Source organism: Hypomesus nipponensis, chromosome 15 (assembly GCF_054491055.1).
Source record: "Hypomesus nipponensis isolate SF chromosome 15, ASM5449105v1, whole genome shotgun sequence".
Taxonomy (NCBI): domain Eukaryota; kingdom Metazoa; phylum Chordata; class Actinopteri; order Osmeriformes; family Osmeridae; genus Hypomesus; species Hypomesus nipponensis.
In genome coordinates this window covers 18,012,228-18,036,772 of record NC_140375.1, presented here as the reverse complement: position 1 = coordinate 18,036,772, position 24,545 = coordinate 18,012,228, and the positions used below count along the sequence as shown (strand labels likewise).

The 24,545-nt window shown below is 51.8% G+C and overlaps 2 protein-coding genes across 6 annotated transcripts in view; both read right to left on the bottom strand.

Annotated features, from left to right (window-relative positions):
- Positions 1-4,293: 4,293 nt before the first annotated feature.
- LOC146257906 (SPARC-related modular calcium-binding protein 1-like) lies at positions 4,294-14,442 on the bottom strand. The gene is made up of 12 exons (XM_084674687.1): positions 14,168-14,442; positions 13,689-13,884; positions 10,071-10,245; positions 9,032-9,147; positions 8,676-8,775; positions 8,392-8,445; positions 7,575-7,625; positions 7,163-7,243; positions 6,721-6,913; positions 6,222-6,301; positions 6,031-6,124; positions 4,294-5,051 (listed from the first exon to the last, which is right to left on the bottom strand). Exons 2-12 carry the CDS (start codon positions 13,764-13,766, stop codon positions 4,715-4,717), a joined length of 1,359 nt encoding a protein of 452 aa, XP_084530813.1. The 5' UTR covers positions 13,767-13,884; positions 14,168-14,442; the 3' UTR covers positions 4,294-4,714.
- Positions 14,443-14,784: 342 nt separating this feature from the next.
- actn4 (actinin, alpha 4) overlaps positions 14,785-24,545 on the bottom strand; it is a 34,640-nt gene continuing 24,879 nt past the window's right edge. For 2 of the 5 annotated variants that reach the window (XM_084673530.1, XM_084673529.1), the window contains exons 10-21: positions 23,674-23,904; positions 23,396-23,543; positions 22,989-23,139; positions 22,757-22,865; positions 22,227-22,367; positions 21,904-22,086; positions 21,682-21,816; positions 20,938-21,117; positions 20,072-20,218; positions 18,509-18,574; positions 17,227-17,385; positions 14,785-16,972 (exon numbers count right to left, since the gene is read on the bottom strand). In XM_084673530.1, coding sequence (XP_084529656.1) covers positions 16,814-16,972; positions 17,227-17,385; positions 18,509-18,574; positions 20,072-20,218; positions 20,938-21,117; positions 21,682-21,816; positions 21,904-22,086; positions 22,227-22,367; positions 22,757-22,865; positions 22,989-23,139; positions 23,396-23,543; positions 23,674-23,904 — 1,809 coding nt within the window. In that variant the 3' untranslated portion in view covers positions 14,785-16,813. Of the gene's footprint in view, positions 16,973-17,226; positions 17,386-18,508; positions 18,575-19,090; positions 19,172-20,071; positions 20,219-20,937; positions 21,118-21,681; positions 21,817-21,903; positions 22,087-22,226; positions 22,368-22,756; positions 22,866-22,988; positions 23,140-23,395; positions 23,544-23,673; positions 23,905-24,545 lie in introns of all 5 variants that reach the window. The other 3 variants (XM_084673528.1, XM_084673527.1, XM_084673531.1) reach the window with 2 other exon arrangements.

Sequence of the window (24,545 nt, the reverse complement as noted above, 5' to 3'; positions counted from 1 at the left end):
TGTGTCTGTGTTCTCTCAGCCAATCCCATGCAACCTAACAGCAGTCAGCCACAACTCCCCCCCCCCCCCCCTCCCCCCATACCCCCCCTCCCCGCCGTACTTCATCTAAATTAAATCTGATTCAGCCAAGGGATGCAGTCTAGCCTCACTTCACCAGCGCGCCCTACCGGAGTGAGAGGAGACACCCAGAGCCAGCGTGCCCTGCAGGGCCCGGGGAGCACCTGGACCCTGGGGTCTGGGTCCTGTGCGACAGGGCCTGGGAAACGCCTGGGTCCTGGGGTCTGGACCCTTGGAGCCAGGGAAGGTTGGTAAGGAAATCTACCCTACTGTTTAGCGTTTTACCTTTTAGTGAACCCTTTACTGAAGATGAGATAAGAGGAGAGAGATCTAAGATAAAGGGGAGAGATATATTGAGGAAGGGACGGTGAGATAAGCTCAGAGATAGAGAGAGTTGGGGCGTGTTGGATTGAGAATCTGGAGGATTTCTCCCTCCCTCCCTCCATCCCTCTCTCCCTCCCTCCCTTCCCCCCTCACAGAGGAGCGAAGACCACAGGGAGCCTGGGGAGGTTAGGTAGAGGAAAGGAGGAGGGAGGGAGAGAGGGAGGGATATGCAGAGAAAGAGAGGGGGAGGGAGAGAGAGAGGGGGGGATGGAAGGAGAAATTCAGAGGGATAAAAAATATGTAGATTTGGGTGAGAGAGGATGGATGTGGAGATTTGGGTGAGAGAGGGGTGGATATTTGGATGGATGTTTTGAGGAGAGGGGGATGATGAGGGGAAGCCAAACAGAGAGGAGGGTGGTTAATGGAGAGGGAGAGAGGGATGAGAATAGGAGGACAAGAGGAGAGGATGAGGGCAAGACCTGGAGTCATTAGGAAGAGAGGAGGCACTTTCTCCACGCTTAAAATGTGACTTAATGTACTGTTACAGCTATAATTAGCATGTAACGTCTGGGGCCCTGCGGACAGGGAGAGGATAGAACGTGAGCCAATGAAGGAGGTTACAGGAGCCTTGTCTAAATGCTATAATAATAACTATGACTCATATTGATCCACAATTACAATTAAAATGAAAGTCTATTGATTATAATGACTCACTGAAGCTGACATGATCATTTCTGTTGAGGCTGAATGTACTGCAGAGGATGTTGTGAAGAGGGAAGTATTGATCCCATATATGACAGGTCAGTAATCATGAACTCTGAGAGTATGAGGTTCCTTGGGGGGGGGGGGGGGGGGGGCTGAGAAAGGGTGTGTGAGGTCATGATATTGTGTTCTGACGTGTTAAGTGACCCAGTGTTCTGACGTGTCAGTGACCCAGTGTTCTGACGTGTCAGTGACCCAGTCTTCTGACGTGTCAGTGACCCAGTGTTCTGACGTGTCAGTGACCCAGTAATATCACTTTTACAGGTTCCTTCTGGCTCAGCGAGAATGTGAACACCTCCACCCCCTTATCAATTCATTACCTCTCTCTGGTTCTCCAACTCTCTCACGCACACCCTCACTCTCTCTCAAACACACACTTCATCATCATGAGTGACCTGGTTAATGGTCTGGACTAGAGAGGGGTCTGCAGAAGGCCAACACATGGGCAGGTCACATGGGCAGGTCACATGGGCAGGTCACATGGGCAGGTCACATGGGCAGGTCAAATGGGCAGGTCTTCCTAGGACACTGCTCCCCCTGCTGGTGAGACATGTTCCAGCACCCCCTATCCAACGACCTGACCTTGACACTTTACACACACGTTAACAAACAACTCTCCTACAAACTGACTTTGAAGCTTCTCTAGAGAGTGTACCATTAAGGCTGAGGTCATCACACAGGTTCCTGGGTTCGATTCTGTCTCGGGCCATTTCCTGCACGTCTCTCTCCCTCTCCCACCCTCCCTCTCCCACCCTCCCTCTACCTCCCTCCCTCTACCTCCCTCCCTCTCCCACCCTCCCTATACCTCCCTCCCTCTACCTCCCTCTCCCACCCTCCCTCTCCCACCCTCCCTCTACCTCCCTCCCTCTCCCTCCCACCCTCCCTCTACCTCCCTCCCTATTCCACCCTCCCTCTCCCACTCTCCCTCTACCTCCCTCCCTCTCCCACCCTCCCTATACCTCCCTCCCTATCCCACCCTCCCTCTCCCTCCCTCTACCTCCCTCCCTCTCCCACCCTCCCTCTACCTCCCTCCCTCTCCCACCCTCCCTCTACCTCCCTCCCTCTCCCACCCTCCCTCTACCTCCCTCCCTCTCCCACCCTCCCTATACCACCCTCCCTCTACCTCCCTCCCTCTCCCACCCTCCCTCTCCCACCCTCCCTCTACCTCCCTCCCTCTCCCACCCTCCCTATACCTCCCTCTACCTCCCTCCCTATCCCACCCTCCCTATCCCACCCTTCCTCTCCCTCCCTCTCTCTCCCACCCTCCCTCTACCTCCCTCCCTCTCCCACCCTCCCTCTCCCACCCTCCCTCTCCCTCCCTTCCTCTCCCTCCCTCTCTCTCCCACCCTCCCTCTACCTCCCTCCCTCTCCCACCCTCCCTCTCCCACCCTCCCTCTCCCTCCCTCCCTCTCCCACCCTCCCTCTCCCACCCTCCCTCTCCCTCCCTCCCTCTCCCACCCTCCCTCTCCCACCCTTCCTGTCTCTCTCACCAGATTTAACAAAAGACGAAAAAAGAAAGAAAAAAAACATATTGAAAAAGAAAAACAGGAGAGGCTGTTCTGAGCACCTGCCAACTGGCCTGCCTGGAAGGAGGGGGAGGGGGGGTTCCTCTGTTGTGGGGAATCATGATCGTCTATTTTAGCCCGACCGAATCCAATTTGGCTTCACTGATGACCAGGCCAAGGCCCTCAGCATTCTGGGAAATTGCCACTTTGTGAGATCGTCCGTTTTGTTGTCATTTTTTCTTACGAGTTGTGTCGTTTTGCAGCCTGTTTGTTTGTAGGGGGTGGGCGGGGGGTTAGAGTCTGTCGAGACACCAGAGAAGAAGAACACAGGACACGAGACTTTCCACAGAAGAAGAAATCTTCACATCGTTTATTGACGAGTCATCGCTAATCCCATCCTCCAGCCAGACCAGTATTGGGTTATCAATATGACGATTGATACACAGGCAGGAAGGAACCATAGATTACACAGAGGCTGAGACGGTAAAACTAAATTGTCAATATTGAATCCCTGTGGTAACGAGGTCACGGACCCTTGGAAACCAAGCTCCCTGCAGCAGAGATGGTGTGAGGGCGGGTGAAACTGACCAGGTCTGATGACGCTGAAGACTCAGGGAGATGTGTGTTCTGTAGAGAAGCTGCAGCCAAGGACTGCCTGCTGGTAGTCTGGACAGGAGGACATGGGAGAGGGGGTTCCACTGGGAGAGAGGGGGGTTCCACTGGGAGAGAGGGAGGTTCCACTGGGAGAGAGGGGGGTTCCACTGGGAGAGGGAGAGGGGGGGGGTTCCACTGGGAGAGAGGGGGGTTCCACTGGGAGAGGGAGAGAGGGGGGTTCCACTGGGAGAGGGAGAGGGGGGCGTTCCACTGGGAGAGGGGGGGGGGTTCCACTGGGAGAGAGGGGGGGGGTTCCCCCTCCTACCTGGAGGAGAGACAGAGCAAGACATGGGGGAGAGAGATGGGGAGAGGGGGGTGAGAGGAGGAGGGAGAGAGGGGAGTGATGGAGAGAGGGGTAGATATGTATCAGAGGGAGAGAGATATATGAGGAAAGGGAGGGCAGGAAAGGGGGTGGAAAATAGGATCTCGTTAGTATGTGTGTGTGTGTGTGTGTGTGTGTGTGTGTGTGTGTGTGTGTGTGTGTGTGTGCGTGTGTGTCTGTGTGTGTGTGAAAGAGAGTGAGTGTGTGTGTGTGTGTGTGAGTGTGTGAATGCTGTGGTGCTAGCTGTGTTCCTGTGAAGGGGACTCATGGTGTGAGCTGGTGTAATTATGGTCTGTCTCTTTTACTGTCAGCAGGATGTTCGGGTCCAGGGGAGGACAAGTATCTGCTAACACACACACATGCACACGTACAAACATGAACACACGCACACCCACACAAACATAAACACACTCGCACATTCATGAACACACATGCATGCTCAGTACCAGCCAAAATAACACACAGCTGAGCTGTAAGATCTGTGTTCTGGGCCAGACAGGAGAGAGGAAGAGAGAGGAGGGGGGAGGGAGGGAGGGAGGGAGGGAGGGAGGGAGGGAGGGAGGGAGGGAGGGAGGGAGGGAGGGAGGGAGGGAGGGAGGGAGGGAGGGGGGAGGGAGGGAGGGAGGGAGGGAGGGAGGGAGGGAGGGAGGGAGGGGGGAGGGAGGGAGGGAGTAAGAAGGAGAGGGATGAACGGATCAAGGAGTGCAGACAGATTTGTGCTGACACGGTTGTGGTCTGAGGGAGGTTGGTCTGACAGGGGAGCCAGTCAGTTTCTGGAGAGTGTTCCAGAAAGGTCCATGAACACGACGCAGAGCTGGGACTGCCAGCTCCCTCACTCTCTCTCCTTCGGTTCAAACATAATAATTGACTTAACCTTCCCCCTCGTGTCATCTTCAAAACACACAGTCATCTGTAGAGAGCTGCTGCTTCTCCTTCAGGCTGCACTTCACAGCAGGGCAGAGGGAGAGAGATCCATCCTCCTCCTCACCATTACCCCACCCCTCCATCTTGTTCTCCAGCCTTCTCCATCCTTCCCCCTTCTCCACCCCTCCTCCTTCCTTTTAGCTCTCTTCCTCACCCCCTCCCGCCCTCACACCCCCAGACAGGCAGTGATCTCGGCCAGACTCAGCCCCCGGTCGCTGTTGCGGTCGCAGTACTGGGAGAACTTCTTGGCGCAGCGGCGAGGTTTGAGGCGGCGCCGGAGGAAGAGGCGCAGGGGGCGGGCCTCGCGTTCACTCAGCACCCCGCTGCCGTCCACGTCCAATCGGACGAAATGCCAGCGCAGAGCTCCGCCCACAGACCCGTCTGAGCCTGAGGACGGCCAATCGGCAGCTTCCTGGGGCGGGGCAGAGGAGGGAGGCGGGGCAGAGGAGGGGGGCGGGGCAGAGGAGGGGGAAGAGGCGTTTGATTGGTCGGTGTCTGTTAGTCTGGTGGAAAAAGGAAAAATAATAACAAATAATTAAAAAACACTTTTAGATCAGAGCTTTGGCTGTTTATTTTGTCAATCCTGCAAAAGGTCAAATCACAACAACTTTAATCCATATATAATAAGAAAAACAACAGGCGGTTGTTTGGTGAGGGCTGGATGGTGCAGTGTAAGTCTGCAGTCTGTGCTGTTCAGAAACCTCTCCACCTGACAGATCCAGGAATCTAGATTCATAAGCTCTAAAGGCTGGATGGGTCTCATTTCACACAAGCAATATATTTCCATCTCAGGAAAAAAAATACTCCCTATCAGACTTGTTGAGAGTAAAACTCCATTCTGTGTCAAACATAAACAAGAATGAAGTTCATGAATAAAAAGGACAAGTTATCAGATAAAAAAAAAATGTTGGTTTGAGAGAAAAGTTGGATGTTTAGAAAATGAGGTTGTGTGTGAAAATTGATTTCCCATTTCTTCCATCATTAACACGGCGCTCTGGGAAAGCACCTGTCTGAGAAACTGAGGGGGGAGAGAGGACAGAGAGAGAGAGAGATAGAGAGATAGAGAGAGAGAGAGAGAGAGAGAGAGACAGAGAGAGAGAGAGAGAGAGAGAGAGAGAGAGAGAGAGAGAGAGAGAGAGAGAGAGAGAGAGAGAGAATGAATCCCAGATGGGCAATGGAGAACAGAGCGAGGGTGAAGATGCAATGCGATTAGATATGAGCTGAGAGAACAGATGGAGGAGATACAGAAAGACACAGAGTGATAAAGACTGAATATCTTATTAATGCCATTTTTATGCAGCGATGGAAGGAAGTGAAGAGAAAGAGAGTATTAGATGTGGAGGGGTGCAGCAGAGACACACTTAAAGGGGAATTTCACCCAAAATCTACAGTTGGTAAACGTTTTGACGAGAAAACTGCAAATTGCTATTCAACACAATTAACGCTCTGAATTGACCAGAAACATGATCTGGAAACACTGACCTATCAGGACTCAGTTTCCCAGCATGCTCTGCTTCCAGTTGGAGGGCTCTGATGAGGCTCTGCAGGAACTCCTTCTTACGTGCCCCAGGGCAGCCTGGGAAATGGAGTCCAGTGAAAGAGAGAGTTAGTGAAGGCAAAGCAGAGTTAGTGAAGGCAAAGCAGAGGTAGTCCAGTAAGTAAGGTAGACTCACCTGGGAGAGGTCTGTCAGTGTAGCTTCTCTCTGATTGTCTGGTATGGGACTCCTCTGGACTGCAGTCTGGCATACGGTTCCTGAGGAGGGACAAAACTAGTTTCTACTTTGCTTTCACGACCCAACAGAGGGGCCTGACACTGCAGCAGAGTAGGGATCTGAACCAGCAACTTTCCAATTTCACAGAGACACAGAGCCTCAAACTGCCCTGGTCCAACAGGATATGACATCAAACTGCCCTGGTCCAACAGGATATGAAATCAAACTGCCCTGGTCCAACAGGATATGACATCAAACTGCCCTGGTCCAACAGGATATGACATCAAAGTGCCTTGGTCCAACAGGATATGACTTAAAATTGAATCAATGGGTCGCACTGGGCTTCACAGATGTCCACAGATTAGCACCTATAACCAACCTGAACCCTCACATGACCTTCCACAGGTAGATACACCTCACCTGGTGGAGATACACCTCACCTAGAGGAGATACACCTCACCTGGTGGAGGTCCCAGGTAGCGGTCGGCCTGTATCCACCCTGACACACCAGCAGTATCCCGTGGCAACGTGGCACTGGATGGGGCTGTAGCGGCCGTCCGCACTGCATTCTGGGACAAAGCGCTCCTCCTGCCAGACAGGTCGGACCTCAGAGAGCAGCAAGGCTCGCTCACGCTCACACGACTGGGGGCTGTCTGCACACACACACACAGAGACACACACACAGACAGACAGACAGAAAGAGACACACACACAGAGAGAGAGACAGACATTAAGACAGACAGAAAGAGACACACACACACACAGACAGACAGACATTAAGACAGACAGAAAGAGAGCCATTCACACAGGTGCAGACACACACCCACATGCATACAGGATATTTATACCCTCAGAGCAGGTAGATCTTAGCAGTCTACAGATGGAGGCGTCTTAGACCTGACCTGTTGGTCGTCTCACAGAGCGGTTCCCTCGGGGGTCAGAGTTCAGCTGGATGGTCACCCAGAAGGGAGGCACGGTGATCTCTGTTCAAGAGGTCAAGGGTCGTTACCGTGGAAATGATAAACTTGGTTTATCTAACAATAACAACACTAATAACTTTGATTTACACAACATCTTTCTTGCACCTAGAGATGATATGACAGAGCAATACATTTAAAAAAAATCTATGAATAATTAAATATAAATGTGAAATGCAAATGTAGATACTGCATGTATAAATAAGCAACTGATTTACATTCATAGGGTGAAATACAACATGTAAACAGCAAGACAGATGGTGAACAGTGCTAAGACCAGAGCCTGATCTAACGTCATGCAGGAATGCTGTGGTAGACACCTGTGTGTGTGTGTTACCTGCAGACAGAGGTCTCCCACGGTCTAAGGTTGCCTGTGGCCCACCACCATCTGTGTATACACACACACACACACACACACACGCACACGCACACAGATTAAGCAGTGTGTGGTGTGTACTGTACCTTGCAGTGTGTGGTGTGTACTGTACCTTGCAGTGTGTGGTGTGTACTGTACCTTGCAGTGTGTACTGTACCTTGCAGTGTGTGGTGTGTACTGTACCTTGCAGTGTGTACTGTACCTTGCAGTGTGTGGTGTGTACTGTACCTTGCAGTGTGTACTGTACCTTGCAGTGTGTGGTGTGTACTGTACCTTGCAGTGTGTACTGTACCTTGCAGTGTGTGGTGTGTACTGTACCTTGCAGTGTGTACTGTACCTTGCAGTGTGTGGTGTGTACTGTACCTTGCAGTGTGTGGTGTGTACTGTACCTTGCAGTGTGTGGTGTGTACTGTACCTTGCAGTGTGTACTGTACCTTGCAGTGTGTGGTGTGTACTGTACCTTGCAGTGTGTACTGTACCTTGCAGTGTGTGGTGTGTACTGTACCTTGCAGTGTGTACTGTACCTTGCAGTGTGTGGTGTGTACTGTACCTTGCAGTGTGTGGTGTGTACTGTACCTTGCAGTGTGTACTGTACCTTGCAGTGTGTGGTGTGTACTGTACCTTGCAGTGTGTACTGTACCTTGCAGTGTGTACTGTACCTTGCAGTGTGTGGTGTGTACTGTACCTTGCAGTGTGTGGTGTGTACTGTACCTTGCAGTGTGTGGTGTGTACTGTACTAGTCTTTGTGTACATTTGTTATTTATTTTTTCACTCTGACCTCTGTTTGGGCCTGATTCCAGATCCATTTCCTTAACCATGTCTGAGAAATGACCTGCAAAATAACACGCGCACACACACACACGTTCACACACACACACACACACACACACACAAGGAAAGAGTCAAGCTGAAGATGCGAGCATATAGCTTCCAGTTGCAACAACGCAGGCAGTTACACAGCGTCTCAGTGGCGAGTTACTGTAGGTGTCCAGATGCTAGCTACGGCTAAGCTAAACTGTTTGGTGGGGCCAGATAAGAGGTTGTTAGTGATGATGCCTGAACCTGTGCAGTTGGGGCTGATGTTGAGGACTGAGGTCCCACTGACAGGCTTCCCGTCCTGGGTGGAGCACCAGCAGTAGCCTGTCTGGTTGTGACACTGCACCTGGGGACCGTGGGAAGGAAAAGGCAGTCAAATCGAACAGTCTCAAACCTTTACATGCTACAAAGCCTGCAACTGCATCATAGTCAGTGAGGAGGGAGCTTGGACTTATAGGGTTGTATTGAAAGGTTTTGCCTAAATCAGGTTATTTACTATCGTGGGTTGTTGGGTCATGTCGGGGTGGAATCCAAGTGATGATAATGCTTTCTGCACCAATAACTCAAGAAAAAAAAGGGGAGGGGCTGGATACAAAACCTACCTGCTGGAAGCTTCCGTCTGCAGTGCATTCTGGGACAAAGATGGCCACCGTGTGTGTGTGGAGGCTGGACTGCATGGCAAGAGAGCGAGCCATCTGACACCTGGAGCGGCCAGGGTCTGGAGGGCAAGGAAGAGCAGCACCATGTCCTGTTACCAGCTACTGTTATACTCATTATGTTACCAGCTACTGTTATACTCATTATGTGACCAGTTACTGTTATACTCATTATGTGACCAGTTACTGTTATTCTCATTATGTGACCAGTTACTGTTATACTCGTTATGTTACCAGTTACTGTTATACTCATTATGTTACCAGCTACTGTTATACTCATTATGTTACCAGCTACTGTTATACTCATTATGTGACCAGTTACTGTTATACTCATTATGTGACCAGTTACTGTTATTCTCATTATGTGACCAGTTACTGTTATACTCGTTATGTTACCAGTTACTGTTATACTCATTATGTTACCAGCTACTGTTATACTCATTATGTTACCAGCTACTGTTATACTCATTATGTGACCAGCTACTGTTATACTCATTATGTGACCAGTTACTGTTATACTCATTATGTGACCAGTTACTGTTATACTCGTTATGTTACCAGTTACTGTTATACTCATTATGTTACCAGCTACTGTTATACTCATTATGTTACCAGCTACTGTTATACTCATTATGTTACCAGCTACTGTTATACTCATCACTGTCCTCCTCTGGCTCCAGCAATGGAAGATTTTAACAAAATCATGGATCTGAAACTAGACTGTGTGTAGTCAGAAACAGATCTGAAACTAGACTCACACACTAAAATAACACAACACAAAACAACTAAACATTTGACCTGAAAACAGATTGCACATAAACAGGCCAGAGACCTAAAACCAGACTTTTGCATTAATCTACACAACATATCTCAAACCAGCCTGTTTGTAACCAGGCAACAGAACTCAACCTAAACTATAAACAACCAAGCCAAACATGTGAAGCCCTCTGGGCCGTGTCAGCCGGATGAGAGAGAGGCTCCCCACCTGCACACTGGGCCCTGGGCACGCTGCGGAGCTGGGGGTTGATGCAGCGAGCCCTCTGGAAGGAACACAGAGACTTGTACAGGCGGCCGTTGCTGCCGCACACGGCTCGAGGGCGCCCCTGGTGGCAGTCCAACACACAGCCCCGAGGCCACCTGTTCTCTGTGATGAGGAACGTCTGGATGAAACACAGGGAGGGGGGGGGGGGGGAGGAGGGGGGGGGGGGAGGGAAGAGGGGGAGGAGGTGTTTGTTGGTGCTTTGGCTAGTTGTGAATGGCTGGCAGTCTGGCAGGGGAACAGCTTTCGTGTCGGGTTAGGAAAAACTAAGAGGGAGAGGGAGAAAGAGGGGGAGGAGAGAGAAAGGGAGCGAGAGAGGGCAAGAGAGAGCGAGAGAGAGTAGGGGATAGATTTTTCAGCCAACCCACCCACAGCTAAAATATTTGAGCATTTAAAGAGGGAAACGAGGATTCAGTGAGCATGAGTGTGTGTATGAGTCTGCATGCAAGCATGCTCTCTGGAGAGTTTGTGTGTGTGTGTGTGTGTGTGTATATAGAGAGTGTGTGTATCTTGGCCTTCACCTGCTGGTCCTGTGAGTGTGGTTCCTCTAACTGCTCTGCAAATAAACACTGCTAATTGAGGAGATGGTGCCAGACAGGGCTCTTTCCAGCCTCTCTTCCTCCCTCCATCCCCCCTCCAACCTCTCTTCCTCCCTCCATCCCCCCTCCAGCCTCTCTTCCTCCCTCCACCCCCCCTCCAGCCTCTCTTCCTCCCTCCACCCCCCCTCCAGCCTCTCTTCCTCCCTCCACCCCCCCTCCAGCCTCTCTTCCTCCCTCCACCCCCCCTCCAGCCTCTCTTCCTCCCTCCACCCCCCCTCCAGCCTCTCTTCCTCCCTCCACCCCCCCTCCAGCCTCTCTTTCTCCCTCCATCCCCCCCCCAGCCTCTCTTCCTCCCTCCATCCCCCCTCCAGCCTCTCTTTCTCCCTCCACCCCCCCTCCAGCCTCTCTTCCTCCCTCCATCCCCCCTCCAGTCTCTTTTCCTCCCTCCATCCCCCCTCCAGCCTCTCTTCCTCCCTCCATCCCCCCTCCAGTCTCTCTTCCTCCCTCCACCCCCCCTCCAGCCTCTCTTCCTCCCTCCATCCCCCCTCCAGCCTCTCTTCCTCCCTCCATCCCCCCTCCAGCCTCTCTTCCTCCCTCCATCCCCCCTCCAGCCTCTCTTCCTCCCTCCATCCCCCCTCCAGCTTCTCCTCTGAAGAGGTACAGGCTGAAGAGGTACAGGCTGAAGAGGTACAGGCTGAAGAGGTACAGGCTGAAGAGGTACAGGCTGAAGAGGTACAGGCTTTGAGCTGAGGTCCAAATGACTAACCCATGGCAGGTACCATATATCTCACTAAGCTCTGTATCACACACACACCGCTAAAGTAAACATAATTTGAGCCTGACACACGCGAGCACAATTTCCTCTTAATCTCTTCTACACATGCACACATACGATCACACTCACACAACCGATCACACAAACACTGAAACATACATTCACACACCCCATCACGTACACGTTTTCCCCATGGCTCTTCCCTAAACATCCTCTGGAGGCAATCTTTAACCCTCATCCCCTCATCCTGTCTGTCTGTCTGTCTCATCCCCACATCCTGTCTGTCTGTCTGTCTGTCTGTCTCATCCCCTCATCCTGTCTGTCTGTCTGTCTCATCCCCTCATCCTGTCTGTCTGTCTGTCTCATCCCCTCATCCTGTCTGTCTGTCTGTCTCATCCCCTCATCCTGTCTGTCTGTCTGTCTGTCTCATCCCCTCATCCTGTCTGTCTGTCTGTCTGTCTCATCCCCTCATCCTGTCTGTCTGTCTGTCTGTCTCATCCCCTCATCCTGTCTGTCTCATCCCCTCATCCTGTCTGTCTGTCTGTCTGTCTCATCCCCTCATCCTGTCTGTCTGTCTCATCCCCTCATCCTGTCTGTCTGTCTGTCTGTCTGTCTGTCTGTCTGTCTGTCTGTCTCATCCCCTCATCCTGTCTGTCTGTCTGTCTGTCTCATCCCCTCATCCTGTCTGTCTGTCTCATCCCCTCATCCTGTCTGTCTGTCTGTCTCATCCCCTCATCCTGTCTGTCTGTCTGTCTGTCTGTCTGTCTCATCCCCTCATCCTGTCTGTCTGTCTGTCTCTCATCCTGTCTGTCTGTCTCATCCCCTCATCCTGTCTGTCTGTCTCATCATGTCTGTCTATGTCAGACACTGTTTACATAGCTCACATGTAGCAGAGAAGAACAGAAAAACAGCCCACTTTCAGAGGGGGAAAGAACTGACCGCTGAAAGAGATCTCTGTTTGAGTGGTGGCAGGCACACACATCAATCACCACAACGCGTAAACATAAGCACGGGTCGCAGGTTCGAATCCAACCCCTGTACATCGCTACGGATGAAAGCGTCTGCTAAATGAATGTGTTATTATGTACAGCAGACTGGTGCAGAAACATGTGGTGTAGCAGACATGATTGATTGGGGGTAAAACTGGTATAACTTCATAACAGAGATTGTTTCTGGAAGGGGAGGGTTGTGGGAAAGAGAGGAGGAGAGGATAGGGTAGGAGAGAAAGGCAGTGTGTGTGTGTGTGTGTGTGTGTGTGTGTGTGTGTGTGTGTGTGTGGTTTTACCAGGTGCAAAATGTACACTAGCTGTTCAGGTGCCATGTTACAAAGTGACCAGTGTTGCCATTGGCAAAAGTGTTGGGAGCAACACACAAGGTGTCAGTGTAGGCGACACTCTGCTAGATTGACTGATTTCATAAATGCAAATGAAAATATAAATATTTCTCAGGAGAGTGGCATATAGAGGGGGGGGGGGGTGATGAAATATATTTTGGCGGTGAACAGCCCAAAATCCTGCGGAACGTATTGGTAATTTCTATGTACAGACCCCCCCCCCCTCTGGCGTCACGTATAGCGTAAGGAGAGAGGGTGAATCGGTCGCTTGTGAATTCTAGCTTTACCATTCATCTTCGTGTCTGAGGAGAAACGACGGGTGTGTTTGTGTGTGTGTTCTGTCCGGGCATAGCCACACGAGCAAACAAACATACAGCCACAGACCACACAAACAAACACACGGCTTGGCGCCGACATGCAAAGAAGGTGCTCTCCTGGATCTGGTTTAGGTTTGGCTCTCACACACTTCAACAACCTCTCTTTTACACATAGCCCCACACGCGCACACACTTGTCACTTTTCCCTCGCGTGTAAGAAAAATGATTGCAGGTTCAATATTTGCTCAGCGGCGGTTTATGCCCTGCGTTGCTGGCTCGTGTTGGTGTATTCCAGACGATATAGTTTCTCTCTGTGGAATAGGTTAAGGGGACTTGCACTTAGTGAACTGTTCAATCACAACCGCAAAAAACAACCGCTTTTTTGAAGGAACACCTGAACACAAGTCTAAAGGCGGTTTATTGTTCTCTCTAATCTAAAATTCGTAGTAAGGAGATGTGTCTTTCAATGGGCTACTACTGCCAAAGTAGGCTAATACGGCAAGGTCAGCCTAAACCTCAGTAGGCTATTGTCCAGGTGTAAAAGGCCAATATGTAGACAATTTTCAGAATAGCCTACAGACCATGTCAATAAGAACCTACCGGAGATTTGTCGGTTTGAACCGTCTCTGAGAGGAAGAAGATGAGCAGCACACGGCAGGTGAAGGTGAGCGTCAGCATAGTTCCCGCCGCCACCGCCCAGGCACGCGGCTCCGCTGATGAAGGCGCGCGCCCCTGTGTGTACTCCGGTGCTCCAAGGTGCGGTGGCGGTATGCTGCACGTGGAGTCCACAGCCAGCCTTGAGGTAAACCCGCAGATAATTTAAGAAAGTCAAACTTAGTCTAAACCCCCTCCTTCAACGGAGCATTCTTGATGAGAAATCCGGTCACCAGAGTTTAAGTTTAAATTCCAATGTGGCGCTGCATTCACACAGCTGCCAAGCCAGATGTTTAAGTATCAAGACCTTCACATTTCCAAAATGTCAAACACTTTCTTCACTCCGTAGCATGAGTTTGCCATATGTCTGCGTACGCTCGTTTGATTGCCTGCAGCCCGCTGCACCTTTCTTGACAAAAACATACCTTTTCGTCCCCCCACGGCCAACGGCCAGCCCCCTTCCGTTCCAGTGTTGCCTGCGTGGTCAAAAACCCAAAGCTGCGAATAACTAGCAGTCTGGACACGGACTTCTCCAGTTCAGACTTGGGCTCTGAGCCCCACTTTACTAAACCACCAGAACTCAGAAAACGTTCATTGTAGTAACCAACTACATGGAGGAACAAAGCACAATACGGCCCATTCATAGAACCAGCTGTGAACACTCAAACGAAAACAGTGATGCGTCTCGTGCTTTATACCGTCTCAGGTCCCTCACCGCACGAACAGCAGTCGGTGTACCGAGGTTTTGAATTTTAATTCTGTCTGCGGCGTTTATGTTCTGTATTGGCCAAGTTATTCAAGTTAATCTGGAAAACAGGGACAAGGGATCTCAAATTAAGTGGCTTGTGAAATTCTTGAAATCGACGATTAACATACGTGGACATGAAATAGGGCATAACAATGGACTGGGTCTAGAATCTCTCAGGAGAATAAGGGTTAGTTCAGAGTATTTGAATAATAGGATCATTGACCACAAATCAAGACATGCGTATTAACACAGAAACACAAGCCGCACTCGCACAAATCAGACGGAGACTGAAAGTAGTATTTTATAAGGAAACTTTATGTGTGCTTGTGAAATTCACTTATCGTTCAGACAGAAGGCCGTTGTTGCAGTTTCCAGTACAGCAGGTAAGGTTTGATATTAAAGAGTACAAAAAAGAAGAAAATCACAATTCCAAAGTTCAAATTTCTTTCCAAACTCGCGCGGGGAAAAGTACAAGTCTTTTATTTTCCTTTATCCCTCAGACTCACCTCGCGCCTGACTCCCCTCCCTCTTTACAAATATTGTAGAAATCATTTTTTCTTGCACTTAATTTAGACAATGGATGTTACATATTCATTTTTTATTTTCTAAATCAATTCATCATCTTAATTCCCGCCCGACCCTTAGTGAACTCTGTGATATTAGATATATAAGATTGCATAGATCGGTACAGTAATTTCTTTCTTTTTTATTTAAGACATAATGGAATGTTTATTAAGACTCCCTCCTCCCCCCCTCATTCTACTGGGAGAAATGTGATGGAAGGATGAGAGGGAAAGAAAAAGAGAGAGGGGGATGGAGAGAGTGAGGGAGAGGGACACGGCTGGAGCCACTAACAGGCACATTAGAGTTTCTGTACTCCCATCTTTTCCAACATAGTCAGGGAACCCTTTATAAAAAAAAAAAAAAATAAAACAAAAAAAACGTTTCCATGGTAACGGTTCTGTCAAGGGGGCTTTGCTAGGGCCTTCTTATGACTACACTCTCTGTGACCTGACTGTGCTTTTAGAGATATTTATTAACTTTGAAAGAAAAACTAAATATAAACTAAATTATATAAATGAAATAAGATTTGAAGATTCAATAAGCCCTAATGCATCACAGAAGCAGAGTTGGACAGGGTTCTGTACGCTAGTCCAGGGGGAAGCTGGCCTCGGCACGCAGAGTGTAGATGGTGTGTGGGTGTGAGAGCCCAGGGTCAACTCAACTGAACGGTTACCATCCCTACCAGCTCCCTCCGCCGTTTCAGAACGTACCACCCTATCCAACGGCACCCGAGAGAAGAACATGCTCCTGTGTGTCTTGCTATTGGCTTATGTATTATGTGTAAAAAAAAAAAAAAAAAAATCTTTTTTTTGTGTCTTTTTTTGTTTGTTTTTCTTTCAGCCCCTACAAAGCCTGCATAAGTACTGGGACTGTGTTGCGTACTGGAAAAATAAGTATGTACAGCACTGACCCCCGAGGTTGCCAGCCTACCAGAGACAAACACCCCAGGAGGAGGGGAGATGGGTGAGATGGCACACCTCCAGGTATCCAGCAGAACAAGGGCTTATGGGTAAATACGCCATTTTATCTCTCTGGTTGTTCACTCACACTCCTCCCCCCCTTCATATATATGTCTCTGGGTGTTAGTACGCAATCCTCTCCACCCCACAAAGCAAATCTACCCCCCCCCCCACCCTCACCTCCAAGCAAGAGAAAAATAAAATAACCAAAAACAAATAAAGTAGCATAAGAATCGTAATAGCTCGTGTCCAGTCCCTCCCCACAGGCCCAAAGGGGAAGATGACACTTGAATCTATAGCGACGCTCGCTGGATGCCCCTGTATACTCCAGGCCTGAAGCCAGGATCTGATATATATAGAGCAGATAAACATTGATTGTAGTTGATCTGTTACAAAATACAATATAAAGCTGAAGAACTAACGGGCAGAAGGCCAAATCAACAGAACAACAGTTAGCTCCTCGGCCGAGAGGTCGACACCTGTGAGCTTGGAGGCCCAGTCAGAACCAGGAAGGGAAGACTTAGCCCCCCCCCCCCCGCTCAACTGGCGTCCTCCACTTAGAACCAGCCAGCTCATCCCTCTTCCTAAGTCACAACCAATCACAGATCTAGAAACCCTCTTATTCCCCTGCTTTCTTCTTTCCTTCCTTCCTCCAACCAGAAACCTGGTCTGGCACAAGCCTATCGTCTTCCTATCCTTGCTCTCCCCCTCTCCCTTCTCTCCCCTCCCCCCTGGTATTGCTCCTGCAGGTCACTCTCCCCCCCCTTCCCCCCTCTCTCCCCTGCTCTCTCCCCCTCCCCCTAGAGGTCACTCTCCCCGTAGAGTGCGGTGGAGAAGGACATGTAGTCGAGGGCTCCGGGCGTGGCGTCGGGGCCAGCGTAGGGCGCCATGCGGGCGATGCAGTACTCCGCCTGGTCAGGAGGAAGCTCTCTCCTTAGCTCCTCAGCCGTGATGAAGTTCTGACGGGGGAGGGAGGGAAGGGGAAATAGAAGGATTAATGTTGGCATGGTTGATAACACGATTCATTTTTCCTCTTGTTAACTAAATGCACATTTAACACTAACAATTTATACCATTTACTGACTTCCCCGACAACACACCTACATAGTCCCTCCCTCTCTTCCTCCCACCCCTCCCCCGTCCCCCCTCCTCTCCTTCCCTACCCCTCCCTCCGCCTACCCCCCATCTCCCGCTCTCCTCCCGCCCTCCTCACCTTGTCTCCAGCCAGGATCTTGAAGGAGGCGATGACCTGGTCTGCTGTGTCCGTGTCTGTGGTTTCTCTGGACATGAAGTCGATGAAGGCCTGGAAGGTGACAGCACCGCTGTTGTTGGGGTCCACGATCCCCATGATACGAGTGAACTCCGCATCGCCCTGGCAACACACACGCATGGGGTTAACCAACACACCCGCAACAGGAACAGGGACAAGCCCTCTGACATGGCTGGTGATTACCAAGGCTTAAGTCAGTTTGTTTCTTTTTAACGATGTAAGATTGATGGGGTGATGGGGTCATTTTAACAGTTGGGTGGTCATAAGTGTCATAACTATATTACAGCCCACAAACACAGATCTGGGAGTGTGTGTGTCAGAGAGAGGGAGGAAGAGGAGTGTAGGAATAGAGTTAGAGGAGAGAGGCAGAGAGGCAGGTAGGAGAGAGAGACAGCAGAGTGAGAGAGGCGGGACAGAGAGACTGCAGGGAGACAGAGAGAGAGACAGGAGAGAGAGAGGCAGGAGAGAGAGGCAGGAGAGAGAGAGGCAGGAGAGAGAGAGGCAGGGGGACAGAGAGAGGCAAGAGAGAGAGACAGCAGGGGGAGAGAGAGACAGGAGAGAGGCAGGAGAGAGAGACAGCAGGGAGACAGAGAGAGACAGGAGAGAGAGAGGCAGGAGAGAGAGAGACAGCAGGGGGACAGAGAGAGACAGGAGAGAGAGACAGCAGGGGGAGAGAGAGACAGCAGGGAGACAGAGAGAGACAGGAGAGAGAGAGGCAGGAGAGAGAGACAGCAGGGGGACAGAGAGAGACAGGAGAGAGAGACAGCAGGGAGACAGAGAGAGACAGGAGAGAGAGAGGCAAGAGAGAGAGACAGCAGGGGGAGAGAGAGACAGGAGAGAGAGGCAGGAGAGAGAGACAGCAGGGGGAGAGAGAGACAGCAGGGAGACAGAGAGAGACAGGAGAGAGAGAGGCAGGAGAGAGAGACAGCAGGGAGACAGAGAGAGACAGGAGAGAGAGGTAGGAGAGAGAGACAGCAGGGAGACAGAGAGAGACAGGAGAGAGAGAGGCAGGGAGATAGAGAGAGACAGGAGAGAGAGAGGAAGGAGAGAGAGACAGCAGGGAGACAGAGAGAGACAGGAGAGAGAGAGGCAGGAGAGAGAGAGTCAGGAGGGAGACAGAGAGAGACAGGAGAGAGAGAGGCAGGAGAGAGAGAGTCAGGAGGGAGACAGAGAGAGACAGGAGAGAGAGAGGCAGGAGAGAGAACTGAGCAGCAGCGGTGTGTACCAGGCTGTTTCCAGTGGCAATGAGCAGAGCACGGAAATCATCTGCATCCATCATCCCCGTTCTCTTCTGGAGAGAGAAGCCCACAACCCAGCCAGGGGAGGGGAGAGGGGGAGGAGGAGGGAAAGAAATAAAAGAAGCGAGGGTGTGACAGGAGGGAAATGAAGGAGGATGAACTAGCAGGTGTGGAAAGAGGGATGGGCGAGAGAGAGAAAGGCAGGGCGAACGACAGAAAGAGAGGATGGGAAAATGTGCAGATGTGGAATGGAAAGCAGGATGAAAAGAGAGCGATAAAGAGAGAGGAAACAGGGGAGTCGAGAGGGGAGTGAAAGAAAAGAGAGAAAGCAAAATCAGTTAAGAGGAAACAAACAAAGCCAAACTGACAGAGACCGTTAGTTCAGAGGCTGGGGCTGAGGCCCCAGGTGAGGCCAGAGAAGGGGGAGACAGGGTGAGTGAGCAAAGCAACTCGCTAGAACCAGACACCACCCCCCCAGTGGTCAGGCAGAGGTACTGCAGTCCACTAGCAGCCAGTCGAATGTGGAGGGAGCCCTCTAGTGGCCGTGCCGGGGAACAGCAGGTTCCTACCGTCTTGTCATTCTCCACGTCGTAGCCCAGACTGATCAGACACGCTTTGAACTCCTCCGCCATCAGGGCACCGCTGTGGTCCTGCGCTCGGCCAATCACAGACCGCGAGACCAGGCGGACGGACCAATCACAACACAGGGATGACGAATGGTGGCGATCATGGGACCACGGCATGCAAATAAATGGAAAGATGGAGGAGGATGGGGGACAAACAGAGATGCAGACAGACAGACGCACACAGATGGGATGACCGTGAGACAATGCCAACAGAACACCAATACGCGAGGACAAACACACAATAAATAGACACCATGATGGAATACTTGATGTAGTATGGTGCGTGCGTGTGTGTGTGCGTGTGTGTGTGGTGAAGCGTCCCAAAGACACAGCAGCATGCAACACAGAGAGGTGGAGTGGGGAGGTGCTGGATGAGGATGCCGAGTGACTGAGGGAGTGTTACACCCAAATCCTTCCCCCTGCTCTGGGTGCCCCAACACCCTGCACTGGGTGCCCACCCTTCCAGTCCCGCCCAAACACGCGTGCTCTCTGGAGCGTGTGGACTAGAACACGCGCGGGCTTTACTCACACGCCTGCCGAACCCCTTCTCGCTCGACAGCTTCTAAACAAGACGCCAATCACGCCTCGGTTACTACGGCGATCTCGCATCTTCACCATGGGTAACAGTGAGAAGCAACAGACCACTGTGCAACTTCCTTTCTCCAAAGTCAAACGTTTCACATGAAAACCAGATGGCAAAGCTCTGGAGTCTAATGTAATAATACAAATAATTATACTAATACTACTGCTATTATTAATGATAATAACAAAGTCCATCTTGAAGATGCTTTTTATCCAAAGCAACATCCAGTAACAGGAGGGCTTTGAACCTGGAACTTCATCATTTGCAAATGCTCTAACCACCAAGCTATCCCACCTCCCCCCTCTGTCTGAAGACACAACATGAGGGTTTGGAGCCCTGACCTTGTCAAAGTGGTTGAAGGAGGCGCGGTACTCATGCAGCTGCTCCTGGCTGATGCCCTTGGCATCGCGGGTCAGGATCTGGTTCTCGATCTCGTTGATGGTGCGAGCGATGGTGGTGAGCAGCTGCTCCCAGCCCACACGCAGGTGCTGCGGAGAGGGAGGACAGAGGGAGGAGAGGGGGAGGACAGAGGGAGGAGAGGGGGAGGACAGAGGGAGGAGAGGGGGAGGACAGAGGGAGGAGAGGGGGAGGACAGAGGGAGGAGAGGGGGAGGACAGAGGGAGGAGAGGGGGAGGACAGAGGGAGGAGAGGGGGAGGACAGAGGGAGGAGAGGGGGAGGACAGAGGGAGGAGAGGGGGAGGACAGAGGGAGGAGTGGGGCACACAAGCACTGTGACTATGGGGCGTCATGCACACTGCACCACTGCTACTAAACTGACCCCACTCTTCACAGAAGAGTTGTGTGTGTGTGTTACCTCCATGGTGTAGGTGGTGTGTGTGTGTGTGAGAGAGAGTGTGTGTTACCTCCATGGTGTAGGTGGTGTGTGTGTGTGTGTGAGAGAGAGAGTGTGTGTTACCTCCATGGTGTAGGTGGTGTGTGTGTGTGTGTGTGTGAGAGAGAGAGAGAGTGTGTGTTACCTCCATGGTGTAGGTGGTGTGTGTGTGTGTGTGTGTGTGTGTGTGAGAGAGAGTGTGTGTTACCTCCATGGTGTAGGTGGTGTGTGTGTGTGTGTGTGTGTGTGTGAGAGAGAGTGTGTGTTACCTCCATGGTGTAGGTGGTGTGTGTGTGTGTGTGTGAGAGAGAGTGTGTGTTACCTCCATGGTGTAGGTGGTGTGTGTGTGTGTGTGTGAGAGAGAGTGTGTGTTACCTCCATGGTGTAGGTGGTGTACTTGTTGTCGAAGATGAGGGCCTCCTGGATGAGCTGATGGTCTCCCTCCAGCTGGTCGATGTTGGGCTTGTAGTCGATGATGCTCTGCTCGTACTCCCTCAGGTTGGTCAGCTGGTCCTCCAGAGTTCCGTTCATCTCGATGGATATCCTGCCAATCTCCTGCACACACATGCACACGTTATATTCCATACTAGTATAGAACCCTGTTAGTGTTTGCAGAGCAAACTGCCAATCAGAATGAGGATAGCTCTCCCAGTTAAAAGGAACATTCCTGTTAAATTCGAACATTAACGTCAACCAGTAACGATGGTTCCCATAGTGACAGTATTTTGTTTAACGACAGTCTCAGAAGGTTCAGCATGAAAGTCCTCAGGAGCCATGTGTCTCCGGCTCCTGAGGGGGGGCAGGTGTGGCTGTGTCCTGAGGGGGGACAGGTGTGGCTGTGTCCTGAGGGGGGGACAGGTGTGGCTGTGTCCTGAGAGGGGACAGGTGTGGCTGTGTCCTGAGAGGGGACAGGTGTGGCTGTGTCCTGAGAGGGGACAGGTGTGGCTGTGTCCTGAGAGGGGACAGGTGTGGCTGTGTCCTGAGAGGGGACAGGTGTGGCTGTGTCCTGAGGGGGGACAGGTGTGGCTGTGTCCTGAGAGGGGACAGGTGTGGCTGTGTCCTTAGGGGGGACAGGTGTGGCTGTGTCCTGAGGGGGGACAGGTGTGGCTGTGTCCTTACCTCCATCTTGACCTGGATCCAGGGCCCCACCACGTTGGCCTGGCCAGCGAACTTGCGTCTCAGGTGGTCGTTGGACTGCTGCTTAGAGAGCTCCTCCTGCAGAGCGGCATCACGCTGGGGCACCAGCTGCTGCACCTGCACACACCACCAGGGGGCGCAGTCAGCACACCATGACCACACACACACACACACACAGACTCTCTCTCTCTCTGTGTGTCGTACCTTGTCCCACTTGTTGTCGATGCTCTGGGGGGTGACGGTGGTGTAGGGGTTGTTCCCAGCCAGCTTGATGCCGTTGTACTCTGCTATCTTCTGCACCTCCGCCTGGATGGCCTGGATGGCCTCGCGCTCCTTATTAGCATCAGGCAGAGTGGACTTGAACTGCTCATGAGCTGTGATCAGACCCTGTGGAGGAGAGGGGAGGAGGAGAGAGATCATGATCACATAAGATCATAACCATTCTGAGGTGGGCTGTCGTATTTCTTCATGATGCGTTTCCTGTAGTGGTGATGCGTTTCCTGTGGTGGTGATGCGTTTCCTCCCACCTGGATCTCCTCGATGTTGTGGACGATGAACATGTCCTGCAGGTCCTCCATGGCTCCCTCCATCCAGTTGTTGAAGGGCGCCGCCCTCTTGGCATATTCCAGGTACAGCTCATCTATAGACTCCAGCTGCTTCTCTGTCCTCTACAGGGGGAGAGGGAGGAGGAGGAGGAGGAGGAGAGAGGGAGGAGGAGGAGGAGGAGGAGAGGGGGAGGAGGAGGAGGAGGAGGAGAGGGGGAGGAGGAGGAGGATAGGGGGGAGGAGGAGGAGGAGAGGGGGAGGAGGAGGAGGAGAGGGGGAGGAGGAGAGGAGGAGGAGGAGGAGAGGGGGAATAGGAGGAGGAGAGGGGGAGGAGGAGGAGGAGAGGGGGAGGAGGAGGTTAATGTCAGGGACATGTACTGTCTGACTGGACCAGGAATCCTCTACACAACCATCTCTGTTGCTGGGACAGAGCCAGCCAGCAGGGGGCGCCACAGGCCTGGGGAACAGAGAGATGATAGGTGGAGAGGGGGGGGGTCATGTGAGGGGCGTACCTCCAGAGACTCCCTGCGACTCTGGGTGAGAGACCCCAGGGCATCCCACTGCTCACAGATGTTCTGACAGCGAGCGTTGACACTGGGGGAGTCGTAGTAGTCCAGCTCACTGAAACACACACACACACAAGATTAATATACTGCCTGTACGCCTAAACTCTTAATCTTAGTTGTAGTCTGTTCTATACTAAACCTTGTACCCTTGATTCCCTCCCTCTCCCTCCCTCCTTACTTGAGCTCCTGGGCGATGGCGGCGATCTGCTCCACGCGGTCCTGGTGGGCCGCCAGGTCGCTCTCGAATGCCTCGTGTTTCCGTAGCAACGCCTTCACCTCGGACAGCGAGGCTGTCTCGTAGTCCTTCTGGGTCAGCATGGCTTCCTTACCTGGGGGAGGGGTCAAAGAGCGTGCGTGAGCGGGAGTGAGAGAGGGGATGTGTGAGAAGGACGAGGTCTGAGAGTGAGTGTGTGTGTGTGTATACGTGTGTGTGTGTATACGTGTGTGTGTGTGTGTGTATACACGTGTGTGTGTGTGTGTGTGTGTGTATACATGTGTGTGTGTGTAAACGTGTGTGTGTGTGTATACGTGTGTGTGTATACGTGTGTGTGTGTGTATACGTGTGTGTGTGTCCTGTGTTGGTACCGTCGGTCCAGGCCTCGTGGATGGTAGCTTTCTGTCTGAACTTCTCAGCCAGGTGGTCTAGCCTCTCCAGACGCCTGATCTCATTCAGAAGCCACTCCTCATAGCCCTTCTCCGCCCCCTCCAGGGTGTGCCACGAGCCGTTGATGTCCTACACACACACACACACACACACACAGTCAGCCTCTGGGTGTCACTCAACCTCTGTGTGTGTGTGTGTGTGTGTATACATGCGTGTGTGTGTGTGTGTGTACATGCGTGTGTGTGTGTCGTGCACTCACAGACACCATGCGTCCCTCGGAGGGCATGAAGGCAGGTCTGTTGCTCAGCCTCAGCTTGGTCTGCAGGGTGTTGAAGTTGATCTCCAGCTGGCACTTCTCCTGCACCTTGGGGGGCTTGTGGACGCGGCGGTAGTCCCGGAAGTCCTCCAGCTTCTGCTGCATCTCCGCCATGGTCTTCTCTGGGGCGCGGTTCTCCAGCCAGGGGATAGTACGACGTATCCACTCCAGGAGCTGGAGGAGGAGGAGGCAGAGATAATGAGAGGAGGAGGAAGAGATAATGAGAGGAGGAGGAGGAGGAAGAGATAATGAGAGGAGGAGGAGGAAGAGATAATGAGAGGAGGAGGAGGAGGCAGAGATAATGAGAGGAGGAGGAGGAGGCAGAGATAATGAGAGGAGGAGGAGGAGGAGGAAGAGATAATGAGAGGAGGAGGAGGAGGAGGAAGAGATAATGAGAGGAGGAGGAGGAGGAGGAGGAAGAGATAATGAGAGGAGGAGGAGGAGGAGGAAGAGATAATGAGAGGAGGAGGAGGAGGAGGAAGAGATAATGAGAGGAGGAGGAGGAGGAGGAAGAGATAATGAGAGGAGGAGGAGGAGGAGGAAGAGATAATGAGAGGAGGAGGAGGAGGAAGAGATAATGAGAGGAGGAGGATACCAAGATAATAAGAGGAGGAGGAGGAGGAAGAGATAATGAGAGGAGGAGGAGACAGAGATAATAACAGGAGGAGGATACCGAGATAATAAGAGGAGGAGGGAGAGATAATAAGAGGAGGAGGAGGCAGAGATAATGAGAGGAGGAACAGGCAGAGATAATGAGAGGAGGAGGGAGAGTTTGGGGGTGAGGTTGGAGAGGGTGAGAGGAGGGGAAAGAGAGA